A 20,110-nucleotide genomic window follows, 5' to 3' on the forward strand; every position below is an offset into this window, starting at 1 on the left:
GAACTTCAAGCCATATTACAAAACTATAATCATCAAGACAGAAAGGTATTGGAACAAAAACAGACACATAGATCAATGGAATAGAACAGAGAACCCAGGAATGGACCCACAAATGTATGGCCAACTAATCTTTGACAAAGCAGAGAAGAACATCCAATGGAAAAAAGACAGTCACTTCAGCAAATGGTGTTGGGAAAACTGGACAGAGACATGTAGAAGAATGAATATGGACCACTTTCTTATACCATAAACAAAAATAAACTCAAAATGGATGAAAGACCAAAATGTGAGACAGGAAACCATCAAAATCCTTCAGGAGAAAACAGGCAGCAACCTCTTTGACCTTAGCCACAGCAACTTCTTACTAGACATGTCTCTGGAGGCAAGGAAAACAAAAGCAAAAATGAACTATTGGGACCTCATCAAAACAAAAAGCTTCTGCACAGCATAAAATACAATCAACAAAACTAAAAGAAAACTAATATGCAAATGACATATTGGATAAAGGGTTAGTATCCAAAATCTATAAAGAACTTCTCAAACTCAACATCTAAAAAACAAATAATCCAGTGAAGAAATGGGCAAAAAAATGAACAACTACTTCTCCAAAGAAGACTTCCACCGGGCAAACAGACACATGAAAAGATGCTTAACATCACTCTTTATCAGGGAAATACAAATCAAAACCACAATGAGATACCACCTCACACCTGTCAGAATGGTTAAATGAACAACTCAGGAAACAAAGATGTCAGCAAGGATGTAGAGAAAGGGGAACGCTTTTGTACTGTTGGTGGGAATTGGTGCAAATTGGTGCAGTCACCCTAGAAAACAGTATGGGAGTTCCTCAAAAAATTAAAAACAGAGCTATTCTATGACCCAGCAATTTTGCTAGTAGGTATTTTTCCAGAGGATACAAAATTGCTGATTTGAAGGGGCACATGCACCCCAATATTTATAGCAGCACTATTAACAATAGTCAAATTATGGAAAGAGCCCAAATGTCCATTGACTGATGAATGGAATAAAATGTGGTATATGGGGCACCTGGGTGGCTCAGTCGGTTGGGCGTCCAACTTTGACTCAGGTCATGATCTCACAGTTCGTGGGTTCAAGCCCCGCATCAGGCTCTGTGCTGACAGCTTGTAGTCTGCTTCAAATTCTGTGTCTCCCTCTCTCTCTCTCTCTGCCCCTCCCCAGCTTGCTCTCTCTCTCAAAAAATAAATTAAAAAAACAATTTAAAAATTAAAAAAAAAAAAGATGTGGTATATGGTGATCCAAAAGAATGAAATCTTGCCATTTGTGACAATGTGGAACTATAGTGTATTATGCTAAGGGAAATAAGTCAGTCAGAGAAAGACAAATATCCTATGATTTCACTCACATGTGGAATTTAAAGAAACAAAACAGATAAACATAGGGCAAAGGAAGGAAAAATAAGATAAAAACAGAGAGGGAGGCAAACCATAAGAGACTTACATACAGAGAACAAACTGAAAGTTGTTGGAGGGATGATGGGTTGGGGAATGGATTAAATGGGTGATGGGTATTGAGGAGGGCACTTGTTGGGATGAGCACTGGGTGTTATATGTGAGAGATGAATCACTAAATTCTACTCCTGAAACCATTATTACACTACACGTTAACTAACTTGGATTTAAATACAATTAAAAAAAAAAACAAAATATTTTCGAATTTGGCCCCCTACAAGTTTTGGGCAGAATTAAAGCCCTATTTGGGAAACCATGTATTTATTTGTCACAGGAAGAAGAGACATTCCACACAGAGGTATACTGAGGAAAAGGATGCCTGGGCCTGGTTTAGAGGAAATGGAACATAGGTGTGGACCATTGTAGTAGCTGGTAGGCAAAGTGGCAGAATGCAAAAAAGGGAGTCTCAAAAATCATGATGAGCACAGTGGCCAATCAAAATGATATCTTGAAAGAGTATTTGGGTGGTAGTCATGTGAATTCTGGACAGATGATAAAGGTTGGATCATTTGTGTTCTTTTGAGACGCTAGTGAGTCAAAGGTAAAAATACATATAAAATAATTAGAAATATAGAGTTGGACCTCAGGAAGACTAAGGATTAAAATTGGAAGATTTAGAGTTGAAAGGTAAAAGTGACAGTGGTTAAGTTACCAAGAAAGCAAATGTAAAGAAGATGAGTTAAAGGAAGAAAAGACAATGAAATAGAGGAGTAGCCAAAAAGGAAGAAGAAAGATAGTGGTAATAATTTAACAGAAGCTGAAGAGAATACTTTCAAAAGTGAGTGATGACGTCAAATACTCTAAAGAAGTCATGGAGTAGTACGAGTGAAAAAGTAAGTAAACATGGTGATAAATAAAGACAAATATCTTTTAAAGTGCCAGTGTCTGTTGGTACAGTGGGATGAGTTAAAAGGTAGAGAAATGAATCATAAATACGCTAGTTAACACTTCTTACAAATATTCCTGGTAAGAGGAAGACAAAAAATAAGGATAGTAAGCAGTAGGGACAAATTTCCATCCAAAAAAAAAAAAAAAAAAAAAGTACCTGAAAATGTTTATAAGCAAAAGAAATCTGGGGGAGAGAAGAGATGAAGTTGCAAGTTAACTGAACAAGACTGTGGAAGAACTAGAAGTCTGGAGAAGTGGAACATATCTGATTTCTGAGATCAATGACTAGATAAAAGTAACAAGAAAAAAATTTGAGGTTTTTAAAGATTAGTTAAAAGGATGACTTCCAACTGAGTACTTACTAGTAGACCAGGTTAAGAACTAAAAGACTAAAATAAAATCTTTAGAATACATAAAAAGTTTAAATAAACATTGTAGATAAAAATAAAGAAGTATTGAAAGAGAGAGAGACATGGGGCACCTGAGTGGCTCACTCGGTTGAGCATCCGACTTCAGCTCAGGTCATGATCTCGTGGTTCGTGAGTTCAAGCCCCACATTGGGCTCTGTGCTGACAGCTCAGAGCCTGGAGCCTGCTTCGGATTTTGTGTCTCCCTCTCTCTCTGCCCTTCCCAATCTCTCTCTCTATCAAAGATAAATAAACATTAAAAATTTAACAAAGGAAGGAAGGAAGGAAGGAAGGAAGGAAAGAAGGAAGGAAGGAAGGACGAAAGAAAGAAAGAAAGAAAAATTTAAAATAAAAATATAGGACCCAAAGTTAAAGACTACAAAGTCAAACTTGATTGAATCAAATGCTGGTGAGTAGTCCAGAACTCAGCATAAACTTCAGGAGAGTAAGATGTCCGAGTCTCATGTTGGCCTTTATGACAAGTGAGATGACTAAAAATGTAAAGGATTTTAAAACAAAAACAAAGCAGCAATCAAAACAGATGACCCTGCAAGTGAAATGGACTATAAAGTTAAATAGGTGCTGTTAGAATGAAAAAACGAGTCAAAGCTCCTTAAAGTCACAGGGTAACGGGAACTGGAAAGAAATGAACAGTGGCTATGATGAATGATGTAAGAAAGGGGGTACAAGAACTTAAAAGCTGATGTGAAGCACTGGCCATGAAGAAGTCCAGGTCCCACGAGGTCAAGCTAATTAATCATCAAAGGGGGGTGGGGGGGGGGAGTGGGAGACAGGTGCTAAAACCATCAAGAAAGGTGGATGAATCCTTGAAAAGAGTGGCTGATAAATGACCAGAAAGTAACATAGAGGACATTTTATGATTTGTAAGAAAATCACATTTATTAGTTATACTTCAATTCTAACTTAAAAAAAAAAAATGGAACAACTTCACTTTGAATAATCAAGCTAACTGCTCTATATCAAAACAACTTTTGACTATTCTTAAAAAAAATAGAAATCCATCCTAAGGGATGCCCCTATTAATGAGACAAAAATGAAAGCAATGTGAGCTGTGAATACTTTCTCTGCACAGAGTAAATATTGGGTACTCAAAAGCCTAAGTTGAATGAATCAATAAAAAGGAGTTCCAACAGTGGCCTTGTGACTGGAATAACGTCTCATTTCACAAAATGAATACAAGAAGATGGTTGATGGATAGATGTACTGCTAAGACAATGGATTACAGACAAGGAGAGAGAGAGAAATAAGACTCAATAAGGCTCCTAACATCACCCTGGAGTCTCTCAAAGTGATTGCTTTAAAAAGAATAATATTCATGAGAGTACATGTTTTGTAAATTTGTTTGGTAAATACATTTAAAACATTTGACCTTTTATATTTGAAAGTGACCATTTTTAAAAATTCTATAGGAAAAAAAAATACCCATAGAGAAATCATTTCCCTAACAAACCTATCCTTATTTCATTAGTCTATCCATTCATAAAAATTTTAGTTCCAGTAATTTTGAGTTACTATGCTGGGAAAATAGTATATGAGGCATTATCCTAAAAGATCCCTATTGCTAGATGTTTAGGTTCGAAGAGAAAAATTGGCTTCTAAAAGGATAATTGTTTTACAGTGAACTTGCTGAACTATAATTGTAATTGGTAATTACAGATGTTTAACTCATCTTACCTCATCATATGATTTACATAGGCTTTGCTACAGCTAGTGTTGTATCTGCAAAAACTACAATGGACATACGTAGGAAAGTGGTTTGCAAAATCTTTTATTTCGGAACAACACTCAATGCACTTGTGAACTCCCCGACGATACCTTATGGAGATATAAAGAAAATGATATATATTTTAAAATAAAAATAATAAGGGAGGGCCTTATTAATATTCTGTTAATAGAGGCCAGTGTGTTTAAATTAACGTGTAAACAGAGAGTTGTAATTTGAAGAATTTGTTATGGAACAACAGCTGTAATTAGTGTAAGCAATTTAACATAAGTCAATATTTTTCACTGGCATAAAAGGGATCAAATTAAGCAATACAAACATCACAAGATATAAGCACAACATATAATACCAGTATAATAAGTGAATATTATAAAAAAAAATAGTAATTCAAGTACTGTTCAATAGTTGTAAAAAAATACCTTTTTATTATTTTCTTGGCCTTTATGTCATAGTGATAGCATATAAATGTATAAGAGATATGTGTAATAAGGTAAATTTATATTAAAGTTTTTATACTTAAGATTAAATTAGAACTATATATGAGGAATAAAAGATTACCTTAAGTTCCTCAATGCTGTATTGACTTTACTTTTTTTATTGCTACTAGCCAATGTGCTTTGTTTCTTTTGTATATTAGAGATTTTTGATTTATATTTAGATTTACTTCCATTAGGCTTACTTGCATTAGGTTTACTTGTATTGGGTTTAGTTGTATTAGGTTTGGTTGTGTTAGATTTTGTGGGAATTTTAGCAGTTATATTTTTAGTCCTTGGAGGTGAGAGCTGAAGAGTAGAAGTGCTTGCACTAATGGAAGATGTAGTTGAAGATCCTGACTGAAGAGGTCCAACTGAAGCTCGAATAGTAACCTACAAAAATGGAGATAATATTTGCTTTAGAAAATTAATCATGGCATTAACATTAAAATATCACTGTGTAATAAAAAGTTAAACATCAAGTATTTGGAAAGGGCAAGTATAAACTAAAATTAGATTAAGTCCTCCATTTATTCTAGATTTTCATACCAATTAAATTAAACTTGATATTCATTCACTTGCAGTACTACATTTTTTTGTATTGATATCAGTTATGTTAACAGTTATTAATGCATAATTAGGAGTTAATGCAAATTATAAGACTATTAAAAAAGAACACATTACATAGCTATTTTTATGCTCTCCTATAACTAAAATAATTCATAAACATAGACATCAAAATTTAAATCTCAAAGTCTGAAAAATAATTCTAGAAAGGCCTGTATTATCCCTTAACAACTATACAACAAACAGATCTACAGTAAACATGACCTCCTCTTTTCAGGGGCTCATTAGCAGGATTTATGTATACAATGGTTAGGGAGATGTTACATTAATTCATTATACCATATGGAAAGTTTAATTATATTTAGAATTTCCTTAAAGGAAACTAATATAAAGCTTATCACTTAGTATCCAGAAATTATATTTGTTGACTGACAATGAAAAACAATTGCCTACCAACATTCTTGTTAATCATTTGACTACACTTCTCCCATGTATTGGAGGAAGTCCTATGAGATACATGTATTTTGGTATCACACAAAAGCACTGGACTAGGAATCAAAAGACCTGAGGTTAAATTTCATACCATGCCTTCCTAGCCATGTGACCTTAAGTAAGTAATTTATCCTCTTCTTTATCTATAATATAGGGCAATAACTACCTTGTCTTCCTCACTGGATTGCTGTATGGATTAAATAACAATGTATGAAAAAGCATATCGAAAGCCTAATTCTAAGGTGCTATAAAAACATTTAGTATCATTATTAATATTATTACTATTATTATTAATAAGGGAAAATATGAGAGAGGACTGCACTGCTTACATTAGTGTTCTGCATGTCTAGTCCCAGCATGGAATGAATGGATTGTAGGGATGCTGGATAGCTTCTCTTGCTCTAGGTCTTCAGAGCATGGCTTTATATTGTTTTAGTTAATTCAAATAACAGACATACCCACATTCAAAGGTAAGTACCCAAAGCCAAATATAAATGTTTTGGGGATTATTTCACTTTGGATTATCCATGCCTCTGTTTCCCTCCACTGGAGCAAATATTCAAGAGCTGACTGTATATAAAGAAGTCAGAGAAAACAGAGGTATATAAGGCAAAAAGGGAAAAGTAAATTACAATCATCAGTATGCAGTCAGACATGTTGTTTGCTCATTTAAAACATAATGCTATCCAGCAGCAGAACTTGCTTCTCTGAGGAGACTCAGTAACAACAACTTCAATAAACATCTGAGAACCTATGGCATTCGATGCACTATGCCAGATGCTGAGGACACAAAGATAAAACATGACTCCCGATCTCAAGCATCTTATAGTTAAGCAGATAAAAGTGAAATATACACTGCCAACTGGAATAGCTCAGAAATAGCCTATATGATATTGACACAACCCACTGACCCGGGGAACAGTTAATCTAGTTGCATTTATTAAAAAGGAATATCACTCTAGCACAGCACACACCACTGACCATAAAACAATGGTCAGAAGGTTTCTTTTCTAGATATAAGAATGATAAAACTTAAAGTCTTAACAAAAATCAGAAATCATTTTTAAGTATTACATTCAATAGGTAAAAGGAGGCAGGAGTTAATTTCTATTATCATACAAAATGTTAAAAATACAACACATTTAAACTCACTTTTGTTCCAGGAGGCAATCCTTCTAGTTGTTTAGGTTTTATAAATGTTCTATGATGCTGAGTCTTGTGATCCATTTTCTCTTTGCATGTCAAAAACTGCAGTCTGCATTTTGTACAACGATGTATTCCTTTTTTCTGTTTAAAAAAAAAAAAACAGAAAAAGGGAGGAAAAATAATTTTTACAACCACAAATGCTATGTCCTGAAACTGCTCTGATTCAATTTTAATGATACCTAAATAATTCTAAAAGTAGTATTTTACATCTCCCATATAAACAGCAAAATTTTATTTCATTTTTAAAAGCACTTTGTATTAGTATTTATGTTCCAAAAATGTCTATTACTATATAGACATTGAACATAAAAGATCTATCAGTAGGTTCTAATGAAAGTTCTCTCAATAGTGGTGTGAAAGCTCTTCTAATTACAATTTTAAAGTATTTAGATACATGATATGGTTAAAATGAGCCATACTATATTTTTACCTTAGAAAAAGGTAAATTCTTTTTAATTTTTGCTATTTCCAGTTGGTTGACAAGTTGGCAAAATAAAGTCAAATACTTAACCAGACATTTCAAAGAAGGTCACTATAGAAATGGTTATATAAAGCAGTCTAATATAACTTTCTGCACTGATGAGAATGTTGTATAGCTACACTGACCAGGATGGTAGCCACTACAACATATGGTTATCGAGCACCTGAAATGTGCCAAGTGCAACTGAATTTTTAATTTCATCTAATTAATTTTAGCTTGAATAGCCACATTGACATTGCACAGTATTGATGCAGAGGCATAAATCAGAACTACTACTCTCCATCTACTTACTGATTGAGATCTCTTGAGTAAGTCCCTCTTGAAACTCAATCCTGTTACTATTCTACAGCTGGAAAACAGGACCCAAAAAAATCTAAATCACTTTCCCATAACTAGTTACTGACATTGCCAGACTGCTGATCCAGTGTTCTTTCTGCTATATATCAACTACAATCTTAACTATATGCTCTCATTAATTTAGAAATGATACGTGTGTGTGTATATATACACAAACTTTAATAATACATAAATATAAAAGAATGTTTTCTCAAAACTATAATCTGCCAGATATATCACTATTTCCATTTTAATACACTCACTCATTTATAAAATTCAAACAAGGTAATATACTAAGAAGTACCTGGCACAATTACTAGCACACAGCAGGGATTTCCTAAATCAAAGCTCTTTACAAAATTCAAAGTAATGTATAAATATAATGTGTTTGTATTACTATTCTAGCTGCTTCTTAAGACTATTTTAGAAATGTGGTGAATTGGATTATATCATAGATACAGGCAATTTTTGAAAATTCATTTATATGTGCTGAAGGAAGAGGAGGAGGAAAAAGAGAAAACTTAGCCAAGAAACAGATAACCAAGACAAAAGGACAGAAAGTTACTTCTCCAGAATCCAATTCCCAGAAATCTTTTCCCTATCTGTAATCACTGCCCAGGTTACCTCATCCACTTTCAAGGCTTTAAATACTACCTATCTGGCTGTCTATTAGACACCACTACCTGATAGCTAATATGTATCTCAAATCAACATGGACAAAGTTGAATTCTGGATTTTTCTTCCTAACTCCTTGCCCCCCCCCCCAAACATCTGTTCTTTTCTCACTCTTTCCCCTATGATAGTGTATGAAAATTATACCCTTATAGCTGGTTAGGACAAAAAATCAGTAACTCACTCACACATCTTATAAATAACACACTAATAAAACCTGTCAGCTCTACCTTCAAAACCTTTCATAATCTTTCCACCCCTCATTACCTCTAACCATTGCTACCAAACCACTCACCTGGACTACTATAATAATCTCCTACCTTCCTGTCATGTTCTTTCCTCCGTATGGTCTATTCTCCCCCTAGCTGCTAATGATCTTAAAACATGGTAGATCTTTCTTCACATGCTAAAATGCTCCCATGGCTTTCCCAAGTCCTACTTCTGGTTTACAAGGCTCTACATAAACTAGCCTGCATTCTACTGTTACGCTCTTACCTCTTACTTCTCTTCCTCTTTTTAGTTTGCTTTAGCAACAACTGTCCTCTGATGTTTTTTGAGTGTCCCATGTATGCATTCACTTCACTGTATGTTTCCTCTCCCAGACTTCTACGTGGCTTATTCTTTTATTTCCTTCAGAGAGGCTCGCGTTTTACCACAATATATACATAACAGCAACCATTCCTCCACTCCCAACACCTCTCTGGCACTCTCCATCTTCCACATTTTCCTTCCACAGTACTATCACCAGCTAGCATGCATATACATTCAAACATAAACACACATATATTTATCTTTCTCCACTATAATTCAAATTCCAGAGAGCTTAGACTTTGTTTTCTTCACTGCTATATAATAACCAAAACAGCTCCTGGCACATAGTAAGGCACTCAGTAAATATTTGTTAAGTAAATGGATAGTGAGGCGGAAAGCAAGAGAGATTCTGACTATATGTTATTTCTACCCTTAGATCTAATGCCAATGTGAAATCTGGCTCTGTGATAAAGTAGTAAAAGCCTGGGCTCTGAAGTCAAATTTTAATTCTGCTTTTTATTAGGTAATAAGGCATTGAGCAAGTTACTTTCTCTAAAACTTTGTTTCCTCATCTATAAGTTAGAAATAATAATATACATATGTGATTGTGAGGATTAAATGTGATAATGTTTGTAAAGCACCTGCTGCTGCCATAAGGTAAGTGATGGCATGTGGCATATGTTAACTGCTTAACATTTTTATTAAAGATCTAATGAGCATATTTAACACATCCAAAATCACTTATATTATTTCTTAAAAGTCATACAAACTGGATTCTTAGCTCTAAAATCCCGAGACTTAATAAAAAAACTACTTAAAAAAAAGTCACAACCAAAGTCTTCGAAGACAATAAAATGAGCCAGAGTCAACAAAGGAAAGGAAAAGCATGTGGGGAAAATTATGTTAAAACTCCCATAATGAAATAGCACTACTGTTTTATATCTCATTCTCCCATTCAAAATTAAAGGCCAAAGGCGAAATAAAGAGTACCAAAAATGGTGTTTCCAAAATTCTATTCTTCAAAAAAATGTTAATAGGTATTATGCAAATAAAGGGGTTAGTGGCCAAAAAAGTTTGGGGACTAATGCATACTATACCCCTTGCTTGGAAATTCACAAAGTTCACTGGCATATAAAAATTTCTGAGAAGTCCTATTTTAAAAAACAGACAACCAAACTGTTTAATGTTGTAAATCTGGGCATTTACCAAATTTATTTACCAGTAACAATTTGGGGGGAAACATCTATTAACACCTGCCGGAACACTGTTGAGGAAACCTAGAATAGAAAGATCTTGCCAAAACTTCTCCAAGAGGAGTATCATCCTAGTCACAACATAGGTGATACTAAATTCAATTGGATAAAGAAGATGTGGTACACACACACACACACACACACACACACACACACTCAATGGAATGTTACTCAGCCATAAAAAAGAATGAAATCTTGCCATTTGCAATGACATGGATGGAGCTAGAGAGTATTATGCTAAGCAAAATAAGACAGAGAAAGACAAATATTATTTCACTCGGATGTGGAATTTAAGAAAGAAAACAACTGAACATAGGGGGAAAAAAGGGGAGGCAAAGCAAGAAACAGACTCCTAACTATAGAGAACAAACTGATGGTTATCAGAGGTAAGCAATGTTCTAAGAGGTGAGGTGTGGATGGGGGGATGGGTTTGACAGGTGATGGGGATTAAGGAGGGCACCTGTGATGAGCACCAGGTGTTGTATGTAAGTGTTGAATCACTAAATTCTAAATTTGATACTAATATTACACTGTATGTTAACTAACTGGAATTTAAATGAAAATGTAAAAAAAAATTCACTTGGAAATTCTACTTTTATGATCTTTCCCAGTTAAAAACCACAAGTTGATTTCATGATTGTCTCTTGACTAGAACTGAAAGCAAAGTGAGCACCAATCAGCGTGCCAACTTCATCAATAATAAGAAAATGTAATGAGCTGATTAGGGAGGTGGCAAAACTTGATTGCATGATCAGATTCAGTAAGCCCAGTGACTTCTCATTTTGGCAAAGGCACTGTTGTTGCTCTTTCAAGCACTTAAGAACAGGATCAGTGTTACATAAAGGTTTTCAACCCAAACAAAGGGTGGTTTAATTGCTTCAGGAAAAGAACCAGTAAGTATTAACACCAGAATTCAAGAGAAGGGTATAAGTGCTAATATTGGGTCCCAAAAATTACATAGCAGAACTAACATAAGTCATCCATAAAACAAGTGATGGCCTAAATACAGTTCTTTGGTAGAGTTCATGTACCAAGCAGTGTCATTACTGTTTCCTTTATCAGTGGCAGCTATAAAACACCACTTCTGGTCAATTATAACAACATGTATTCTCATAATAAGGGGGCTAAAAAGTGGAAATAGGTTGGAAGAGAAAATGGAAAACAAGATTATGAGTCCTCAATGTTTTCTCAGTTCTAAGAAACCACTTTCAAAATCATTCCCACACCTGACAACTACCTTCAAAATCATTCCTATATCCACTCTTGGGCTCTGAAATATCCAATCGTTTGAATACTCCACTCATCTCTCCTTTTTTTCCTTCAATCCTAGGTTTCTGATTTCCAGCTATCTTTCAGAATTTTCACTTATGAGCTACAACATCACCAGAAAGGAAGCAAGGAAAAGAAGTGAAAGTTTCACAAGTAACTCAGCATAAATCAAAATTAATCATGTCATTTGAAATAACCTTGCTTTCCTGTAGAACAAATCTAACCAATGTTCTCAGTAATAACCTATCTTTTTGCTAAAATAACATGAACAAATAAGAACTGGTAAATCTCACCTGATGCTTCATATAATGATGCATGTAGGGTGTTGCAATTTTAATAACTTTGAGGCAAAATGGACATAGCAAGTTCTTAGTGTTTTCATGGGATGTTCTAAAATGAGTTTCCACATCAGCAAATGATGATGATCTATAATTGCAAACCTACAAATAAAGAAGGTTTAGTTTAACTTGAAAATGTATAATGATATGCAAAATATCAATTACAAAGTAACAATGATAGGTCATTTGTTTAGAAGAACATAAGGTGCTATTAGAATCCCATTAATACAAGCAGTGAAAGATAATCTTTGAGAGAGAAAAGTTATCTTTCAAAGTTTAGGGATAGCTCCCAAAACATAACTAGATTCCCTTATTTTTATCAGCTCTTTTTAATTATCATTCCCATCTTGACTTGAATTTTCAAGCTTTAACACCTCCTGTCCTACAAAGTTTTTTTCTGCTACATAAAACAGCACTTTCCTTTAGATTATACATGGCTTCCAGGCTATGACATTGGCAATATATTTTTATCTTCTTTTTCTATTTCTTTAAATTCTGAAAAATTACTAATCCCAAAGCATTTGGTAGAGTTCTCTGTAAGTAGAAGCATTTCATATTTCCCTTGTATGCCTACATTCTTCCCTATATAGTAAGCTAAGTCTCTACATTTGTCTGTTAGCCACTGGGCTTTTCTTTGTCCAATCGGGAGTGGGTAAAAATGGCCTGTGGGCCAATTTCAACTCTCTACTGATCCCCACATACAATGCATAAGTTATACCAAAGGTTTTTAAATTAATAAATAGTTTACAAAAGGAATTTTAATTTTAGTAACCAATTTTATTTCATGACCCATAAAAATTATATGAAATTCAGATTCCAGTGTCTATAGATAAAGTTTAAATAAACACAGCCAGATCACATTCATTTACTTATTGTCTGTGGCTGCCTTTGTGCTACAATGACAGAGTTGATTAGTTACAACAGAGATTATATAACCCTGAAAGCCTGAATATTTATTACCTGGTGCTTTACAAAAAAAAAATTTGCTGACCCCTGGCCCAAGAGGTTTAAATCTTATAATCAAAACAATAGAAAACAAACAAACCAAACACTAAGTACACAATAAAATATATGTATACCTGACAAATATATGGCATTTCACCGGGCTTATGATTGTCCTTCATATGTTGTAAAAGAATATGCTCTGTTTCAAATGATAATTCACAGATTTTGCAAATGGCTAAAAGTGGGGGGGAAAAGACATTACACCATTTTAAGATGCACACACACACAGACAAACAGCAAATCATTATTTTGTATAACTGAAACTCTATGTCAATTATACCTCAGAAAAAAGTATCGTTACCAGGCAAACACAAATATATATGAATAAAATTCATTTTATATATCTATATCAATAATAACAATAGTATTGGTGGTAGTGACAGACAGCAGCTATATAGTTTTTATTGGTGTGCCAAACACAGTTCTAAGTACTTTACTTACATTAGCTCATATAATTCTCAAGACAGCATTATGAAACAGGTATTTCTATTATTCTCATTATTCAAATACTAAGTTGCCTAACATCACATAGTTGTATTAAAAGGCAGACCTGGGATTTGAACTCAAGCTATCTAGCTCCGAGATCTGTGACTTTAACTATGACTGTAGTTGTTTTTTTCATTATTTTCATATTTTAAAACTATGATCTGTGGTTTTTAATTTAGTCCCCCACATATAATGCACAGGTTATTTACCTTAATGAATTATTTACAAGAGGGATTTTAATTTTAGTAACTAGTTTTAACAGTTAGAAGTTTTTCAATTTTGCCCCCAAATTCCAGAGTCTTTTTCTTAGTCTTAATTTCCTAACAAGCTTCTTAAGTTTTGTCAGAGTTACACTGTCAAAATTGATAATATCCAATACTGTAACTTACTAGAAAATTCATGAGGTGTATGCGTGCTTTCAATGTGACACTGCAGTTGAAATGGTGTGGGAAACTGACGGTAGCAATGCTGGCAGGTGGTGTGGTTTTCCCAGCTCTCACTGCTCTGCTTCTCAAGTTCCAAGTGGTGTTTCATGTGGTTCATAAACCTATAAATGATTGTCAACAGGTGCAAAAATTCAGATTTAAAAACACAAATGTAAAAAATAAGTATCTGAATCTAAATCTTAAAAATACAAATACATTACTCAAAAAAAATCTCAAAAGCCTTAAAGTCTTCTAGAAAACTGTGTATTTTAAATAATCACTTTCATTAAGTGTCTATTAAACATCTTTTCATCTTTGTTTTAAAAGAATTCATCAATGTAATTAATATGAAATTTCAATAATTTGCTCTAATTCTTAATCATTTCAGATTAAAATGTTTTTTTAAAGATAAAAAAAGCAGTCTTTTTTTCCATACACAAATACTATTTACATTTTTAAATAAAATTTATTTACTTGAAAGGAAGGAAATAAAATACTTGAAAGGAAGGAAACCCTACCACCAAAAGCAGCTATAGTCATGAGAGAAATCTTTTAAGGTTGTGAAGATATACAATAGATTCCAACTGTTTAAAAGACAAATTACTGGTATTTTTACTTGTGTCTTGGTTTCTAAATGCATGTAATAGCAATTTTAATGCCTACAATTACGAGAACCTTTTGTTTTATTTAATGATACCGGTTTACTGTTAGCACAGACCGTTCATTTTAACTTGCAGACTGTGCCCTTTGTAGGAAACGTCCATTTTTCAGTTTTACATTCTGCTATTTCAGCTTCCCTAAAAGGCTTCTTATGAGCAGGAACTATGACCTTCAACAGCAAAGAGTGCAATAAAACTGGGAACACCTATTTAAAAGAGCTTACTGAAGCTTTTTACTGAATTTGAAAGTAAAGTTATAACAATTTTTAGTCTGGGTCAACTATTAACAATTACTCACTTTGAACCTGTAAAGAATCTAGAAAGTAAATGATAATGTTATTAATCTGGATAGCAGTCACCATGAAGGCTATAACGCTTCTCTTTTTCACACCTCCACAATACTACTCTTAAACAGGTTATGGCACACTCTGAAGTATCTTTTTGTCCTCCTTTGGTTTTAACACCAGATCTACAAACACCTATAGAAAATCCTAGTCTTGGAATATTTATATAGAGAGATATGGTCATAAGCCATTAAATTTTCACCTCACAACTTTAAGCAATTCAAGCGTATCTATATAAAATAATCTTTTAACTATCAAGCTTTCTCTCAATTATTATATAAGCCCCCATCAGGAACTCATGCTCTCAAACCAAACTATGGAAATGAGGGAAACAAACAAACAAACTTCTTGCAAGATGGTCACAGAATAAAATAAACCTAACCGTTTTTGGTGACATTCAATGTAGGAAACAAAAGAAAAATACCACACCACAGTATGTTGATGAGGCAGAGAAAAAAAATCTATAGCTATCAATTTCTTACCGTTCTCTACAAACATCAATTTGTCTTCCCAATTTTTACTGTTAAAATATTATTTAACACCTCTAACTCCTTTGGTTATGAAGTATTTACCATTAAGGTTACATTTACTCAACAATTAGTATTTTAAAAAATGCTCAATTCCTGGATGTTATAAGTGCTGTTTGCTTAAAATTTCTAAATAATCTGGTACTCTAAAATGTATAACTACTCTACTGAAAAAAATAATAAAAAAAGGAATTGTTAATTTTCGTATGTTTAATATTAAGTGGGCTAATCTCAAAGGAAAGGCAAAAGCTGTTGCTGAAATAACTTAATATCATATATGTAATATTTAAGTATAACAAGGAACTAAGTCAGTGAAACACATTTGTATGCATGCACCACATTTATTAACATGATTTTTCTGGTGTATTTTACTATTAAAGGGGTAATAATATGGAAATCGGTGACAGAATTATACTGCAGTATTGTTTCAATGTTATATCAAAAAGTACAATATCTCACGGCCCCTGGGTGGCTCCGTCAGTTAAGCAACTGACTTCAGCTCAGGTCATGATATCACAGTTCGTGGGTTCCAGCCCCGCGTCAGGCTCTGTGCTGACAGCTCAGAGCCTGGAGCCTGCTTCAGATTCTGTGTTCCCTCTCTCTCTCTGCCCCTCCCCCTCCTCATGCTCTGTCTCTCGGCTCTCAAAAATAAACAAACATTAAAAAAAAATTTTTTTTTAAATACAATATCCCTTCTGTTAAACTACTAGGACCATTAACTATTGATGGCTGTTAAAGTTTAATAAAAGGAGATAAAGAAAAGTGAAAACTCATATGAAATAACATACATGAAAGAATTTGGAAACTATAAAACACCACCATAAACAAAGCTTTAATAACTGTTATAGGAGTATATCACAAAGTATTTCAGGGTTTTTCTATATCCTTCTTTTTGACCTAAGAACTCACAGGAAAATGAAATAAATACTAGGTCCAGAAGTAACCTATTGGTACCTAAGAATGCTATTTACAAATAATAGTTATCAAGGGTAAACATAAAAAGGCATACATAGGTATGCTTGTATAAACACACACACACCAGTGATGTCTGCAACTTACTTGGAAATGTGTGAGAAAAAAAATAGTTTGATATATGATATCAAATAGATGTATGATAAAATACAGTAAAATGTTAATGGTAGAATCAAGGTGGTAAGTATACAAATATCTGCAGTAAAATTTTTAAAACTTTGTTGAATGTCTGAAAATGTTTGTAATAAAATGAAGAAACAACCTTACCTAATATAAATGTCAAGCTACATAACCAATGAAAATACCAATCAATATTTCTTGTTACTTTGTTCTTGTTATGTACTCATTAATAGGATGACAACTACTAATATGCCATGTAACACAAAGATTACAAAGTAAAGGTCATAAAATTTAAAGCATACAGGTATAAATCTTCAAAATTACACTGGAAATTAAATTTGTAATTTTTGAAGAGGTTAAATTTTGAAATCAAAGCCAACATGTTTCCTAGAACTGGTATTTCTCTAAAGAAGATCACTTTTCCTGCAAGGTAAATGTTCCAAAAATTACAAATATGAATCGAAAGATCTGAGCATTAAATAAGATGAATAGGAAGAGGTCAAACTAGACAAAACATACTGAAGTGGTACTTCTTGTAAAGTGAAGAAAAATAAAATTCAAAAGCAGCTAAGAATGAAAATAATCTCATGAAAATTCCTAAAACCCTGATAATATAAGGGAAATGTTAATTTTCCCTTATTTGAAATAAAGTTTGTCCTTTCTTAAGTTATCTTAAAGAGATACAACTAAGTGGATCCAGGAGTCAACTCTGAATTATAAGAAAGAACAAGTTTTTCAACAGGACAATCTGCCTTTGTTCTTAGTAGAAAGTATTAAAATTACTTATCTAGAATGGCACAGAGAAATACAAGATAAAGATACAACATTTGTATCTTTAGCACTCCAATTTTCAAACACAAATAAAAATAAGTATTTACATACCTAATATTATTTTTAAGAATTTTCAAGCAACTGAAGCATTTAAAGGTTGTGTGAGTCTTCTGTTCTTCCTGAATATCTCCTTCATGTTTTCCATAATAAAAGTCATTAACTAACATGATCAATTTTCCTTTCTCTGAATCAACAGTCTTGTTTTTATTTGCTGTACTTGAAAATTCTGTTTTAGCCAGTCCTAAAAAGTTATTTATCATGTCTGGACAACAGTACTGAAAGAGAAAAAACATAAGTCTTATTTAACACTTAAAAAAGATTGGACATCAAAAAACAACTGTATGTTTACAACAAGGCCAGACCATGTTAAAACTATGCTTGGTAAATATCTGGGAAAATATTCACCAAAAGTTTGTGGTACATACTCACATTCTAATAACAATAAATACCTATTATCTTAATAAACAACAACAAAAAATTTTTAAAGAAAAACTTTAAAATGAGAACTTGGCTACTGACATAATAATTTTTTTCCTTACAATTTATCTTTTTGGATATAAATATTGAATAATAACTTAAATGCTTAATTGAAACTAAAACTTATTCAGGGCGCCTGGTTGGCTGAGTGTCTGACTTTTGATTCAGCTCAGGTCACGATCTCAGAGTTGTGGGATTGAGCCCCACTTCAGGATCCATGCTGGACATGCAGTATGCTTAAGATTCATTCTCTCTCTCTCTCTCTCCCGCCCTCTGACACTCTCCCTCAACCAGTGCACATTCGCCCACTCTTAAATAAGTAAATTAAATAAATAAATAAACAAACAAACAAACCTTATTCATTTCACATTCATGTCAAGATAGAGCATAGAAAGGAAATGTAGGTTATATGCCATAATGTAGATGTTTCATTATCAAGTGATATATGAAATTTCATAATATCTAGTTAGAACTAAAAATTGAGTACAACTAATTTGCCATTGCCCAGACTCAAGATACTAGAAAATGTATGAGTTAAAAAAAAAGCAGCAGTAGTAACACCCTGAAATCTAGAATGCTTAAATTTTTGAAGGGGAAATTTAGTGCCTCATGAGTAAACTCAAGATGTCACATAAACTGGTTCTAAAGTGGAATACTTTCATACAAGAGCTTTTTTTTTACCCAACAAGATTTAACTAATTCATTTATTGTACATCATTTTCAGTTGTAGAATTTCTCCAGGGCAGTTTTTCTCAAAGGTCAGTCCAAAGAAGACCTACATTAAAAAAACCAGGAGTACTTGTCAAAATGCTAATTCCTGGGCCTACTTCAGATCCATAAACCACAATGTCTAGATACAGGGCCCAGAAATCCTTATTTTTCAACTAGCCACCCAGGTAATTCATTTATAATATAAACCAGCTGACTTAAACTCTTCGTAAATGTGTTACTTAGTAAATTAATAACAACATTAAAAAGTTTGAAACTCTAAACACAACTCTATTCCATTTCTAAGGTAACATCCATCTCTTCTTCTGCCACATCGAAATGTTAAATCACTGGTAAAATGTTCTGAATCACATGAGAAGCTGTTCCAAAACAGGCCTATAACATTTCCTTCAATTGCATTTATGCTTTTCATCTATCAGTTCTGAAACCTTTAAGAAAAAAAAACACCAAGAAAAAAATATAAAATAGATCTATTTTAGATCTAAAAGAAAGGGGAAAAAATACTGAATAAAATGGGCCCCAAAACAATGACATAACTTGTGATTTAGGAGTTAAGGTTGCATCCATAAGCGAATTTAGGACAAATACATTAGGTCCTTAATACTACATGATCCTCTGTAGTCAACCACTCAGAATAAATACAGTTGAAATGAAACCACAATGAAAAGAGGGAAATGAGAAGGGTTTTCTCTATATGTTTTTAGATATTCTTTATGACACACATAATACTTAAGAGCTGAACACTAGGTAAGTCAGGCTATTTCTAAGGACTTTTATAGGGCTCAGTTCCTTCTAAAACAGGCTGGTTTTGAATTTAAGGATAAATGGAGAAAAGGATAGTTCAGAGTAAATCCAACAGCATTATCAGAAAAAAACTCAAAATACATATCTTATTACAAGTGATGTGTACCATAGTATCATTTTGATAGATAGAACCGTTGACCTTAACTGCAATTTTACCATTGGAGTGATCTCAAACAATGGGAAAAATTATAATGCACAAAAATGATATATATGGAATAGTGTCCCTAATTAGAAATGTGGACAATCACATATATTCAAACAACAAACCTGGTTTTCAGACTGTAGGAGCTCTTGAGTCATATTTGAGATTCAATACTTTCCTGAAATCTACAAAATAAGTAGTCTATAGTAGAGTGTGTTACAAGGTTATATTTTTCAGAAACATCTAATTTGGTACACCCATAAGAGGTAAAGTTACCTTAATTACTCATAAATTACAATATACATAATAGATGATCAACCGCTTTCTGTGCCTCCATTTTTTCTTTTAAATAAAACAGGATCCGATTTTAAAAATAAATATTAAGTCTCAAAGTGTCTTTATTTTTTAGTATAGTTGTCATACAATGCTACATTAGTTTCAT

The 20,110-nt window shown here is 33.2% G+C and overlaps 1 protein-coding gene across 13 annotated transcripts in view; it reads right to left on the reverse strand.

The window, feature by feature from the left end:
• The window catches only part of ZNF280D (zinc finger protein 280D), a 335,873-nt gene that overhangs the window by 64,487 nt on the left and 251,276 nt on the right, over positions 1-20,110 (reverse strand). For 12 of the 13 annotated variants that reach the window (XR_005795835.1, XM_040492781.1, XM_040492780.1 and 9 more), the window contains 7 exons: positions 17,568-17,791; positions 14,028-14,185; positions 13,227-13,327; positions 12,103-12,249; positions 7,214-7,348; positions 5,088-5,395; positions 4,481-4,621 (listed from right to left, as the gene is read on the reverse strand). Coding sequence is in view for 12 of the 13 variants with exons in the window: in XM_040492781.1 (XP_040348715.1) it covers positions 4,481-4,621; positions 5,088-5,395; positions 7,214-7,348; positions 12,103-12,249; positions 13,227-13,327; positions 14,028-14,185; positions 17,568-17,791 (1,214 nt within the window). In the remaining variant the exon portion in view is untranslated. The remainder of the gene's footprint in view (positions 1-4,480; positions 4,622-5,087; positions 5,396-7,213; positions 7,349-12,102; positions 12,250-13,226; positions 13,328-14,027; positions 14,186-17,567; positions 17,792-20,110) is intronic. The other variant, XM_040492782.1, reaches the window with a different exon arrangement.

Source organism: Herpailurus yagouaroundi, unplaced genomic scaffold (genome assembly GCF_014898765.1).
Source record: "Herpailurus yagouaroundi ecotype Mexico unplaced genomic scaffold, PumYag 184, whole genome shotgun sequence".
In the NCBI taxonomy this organism is placed as follows: Eukaryota; Metazoa; Chordata; class Mammalia; order Carnivora; family Felidae; genus Herpailurus; species Herpailurus yagouaroundi.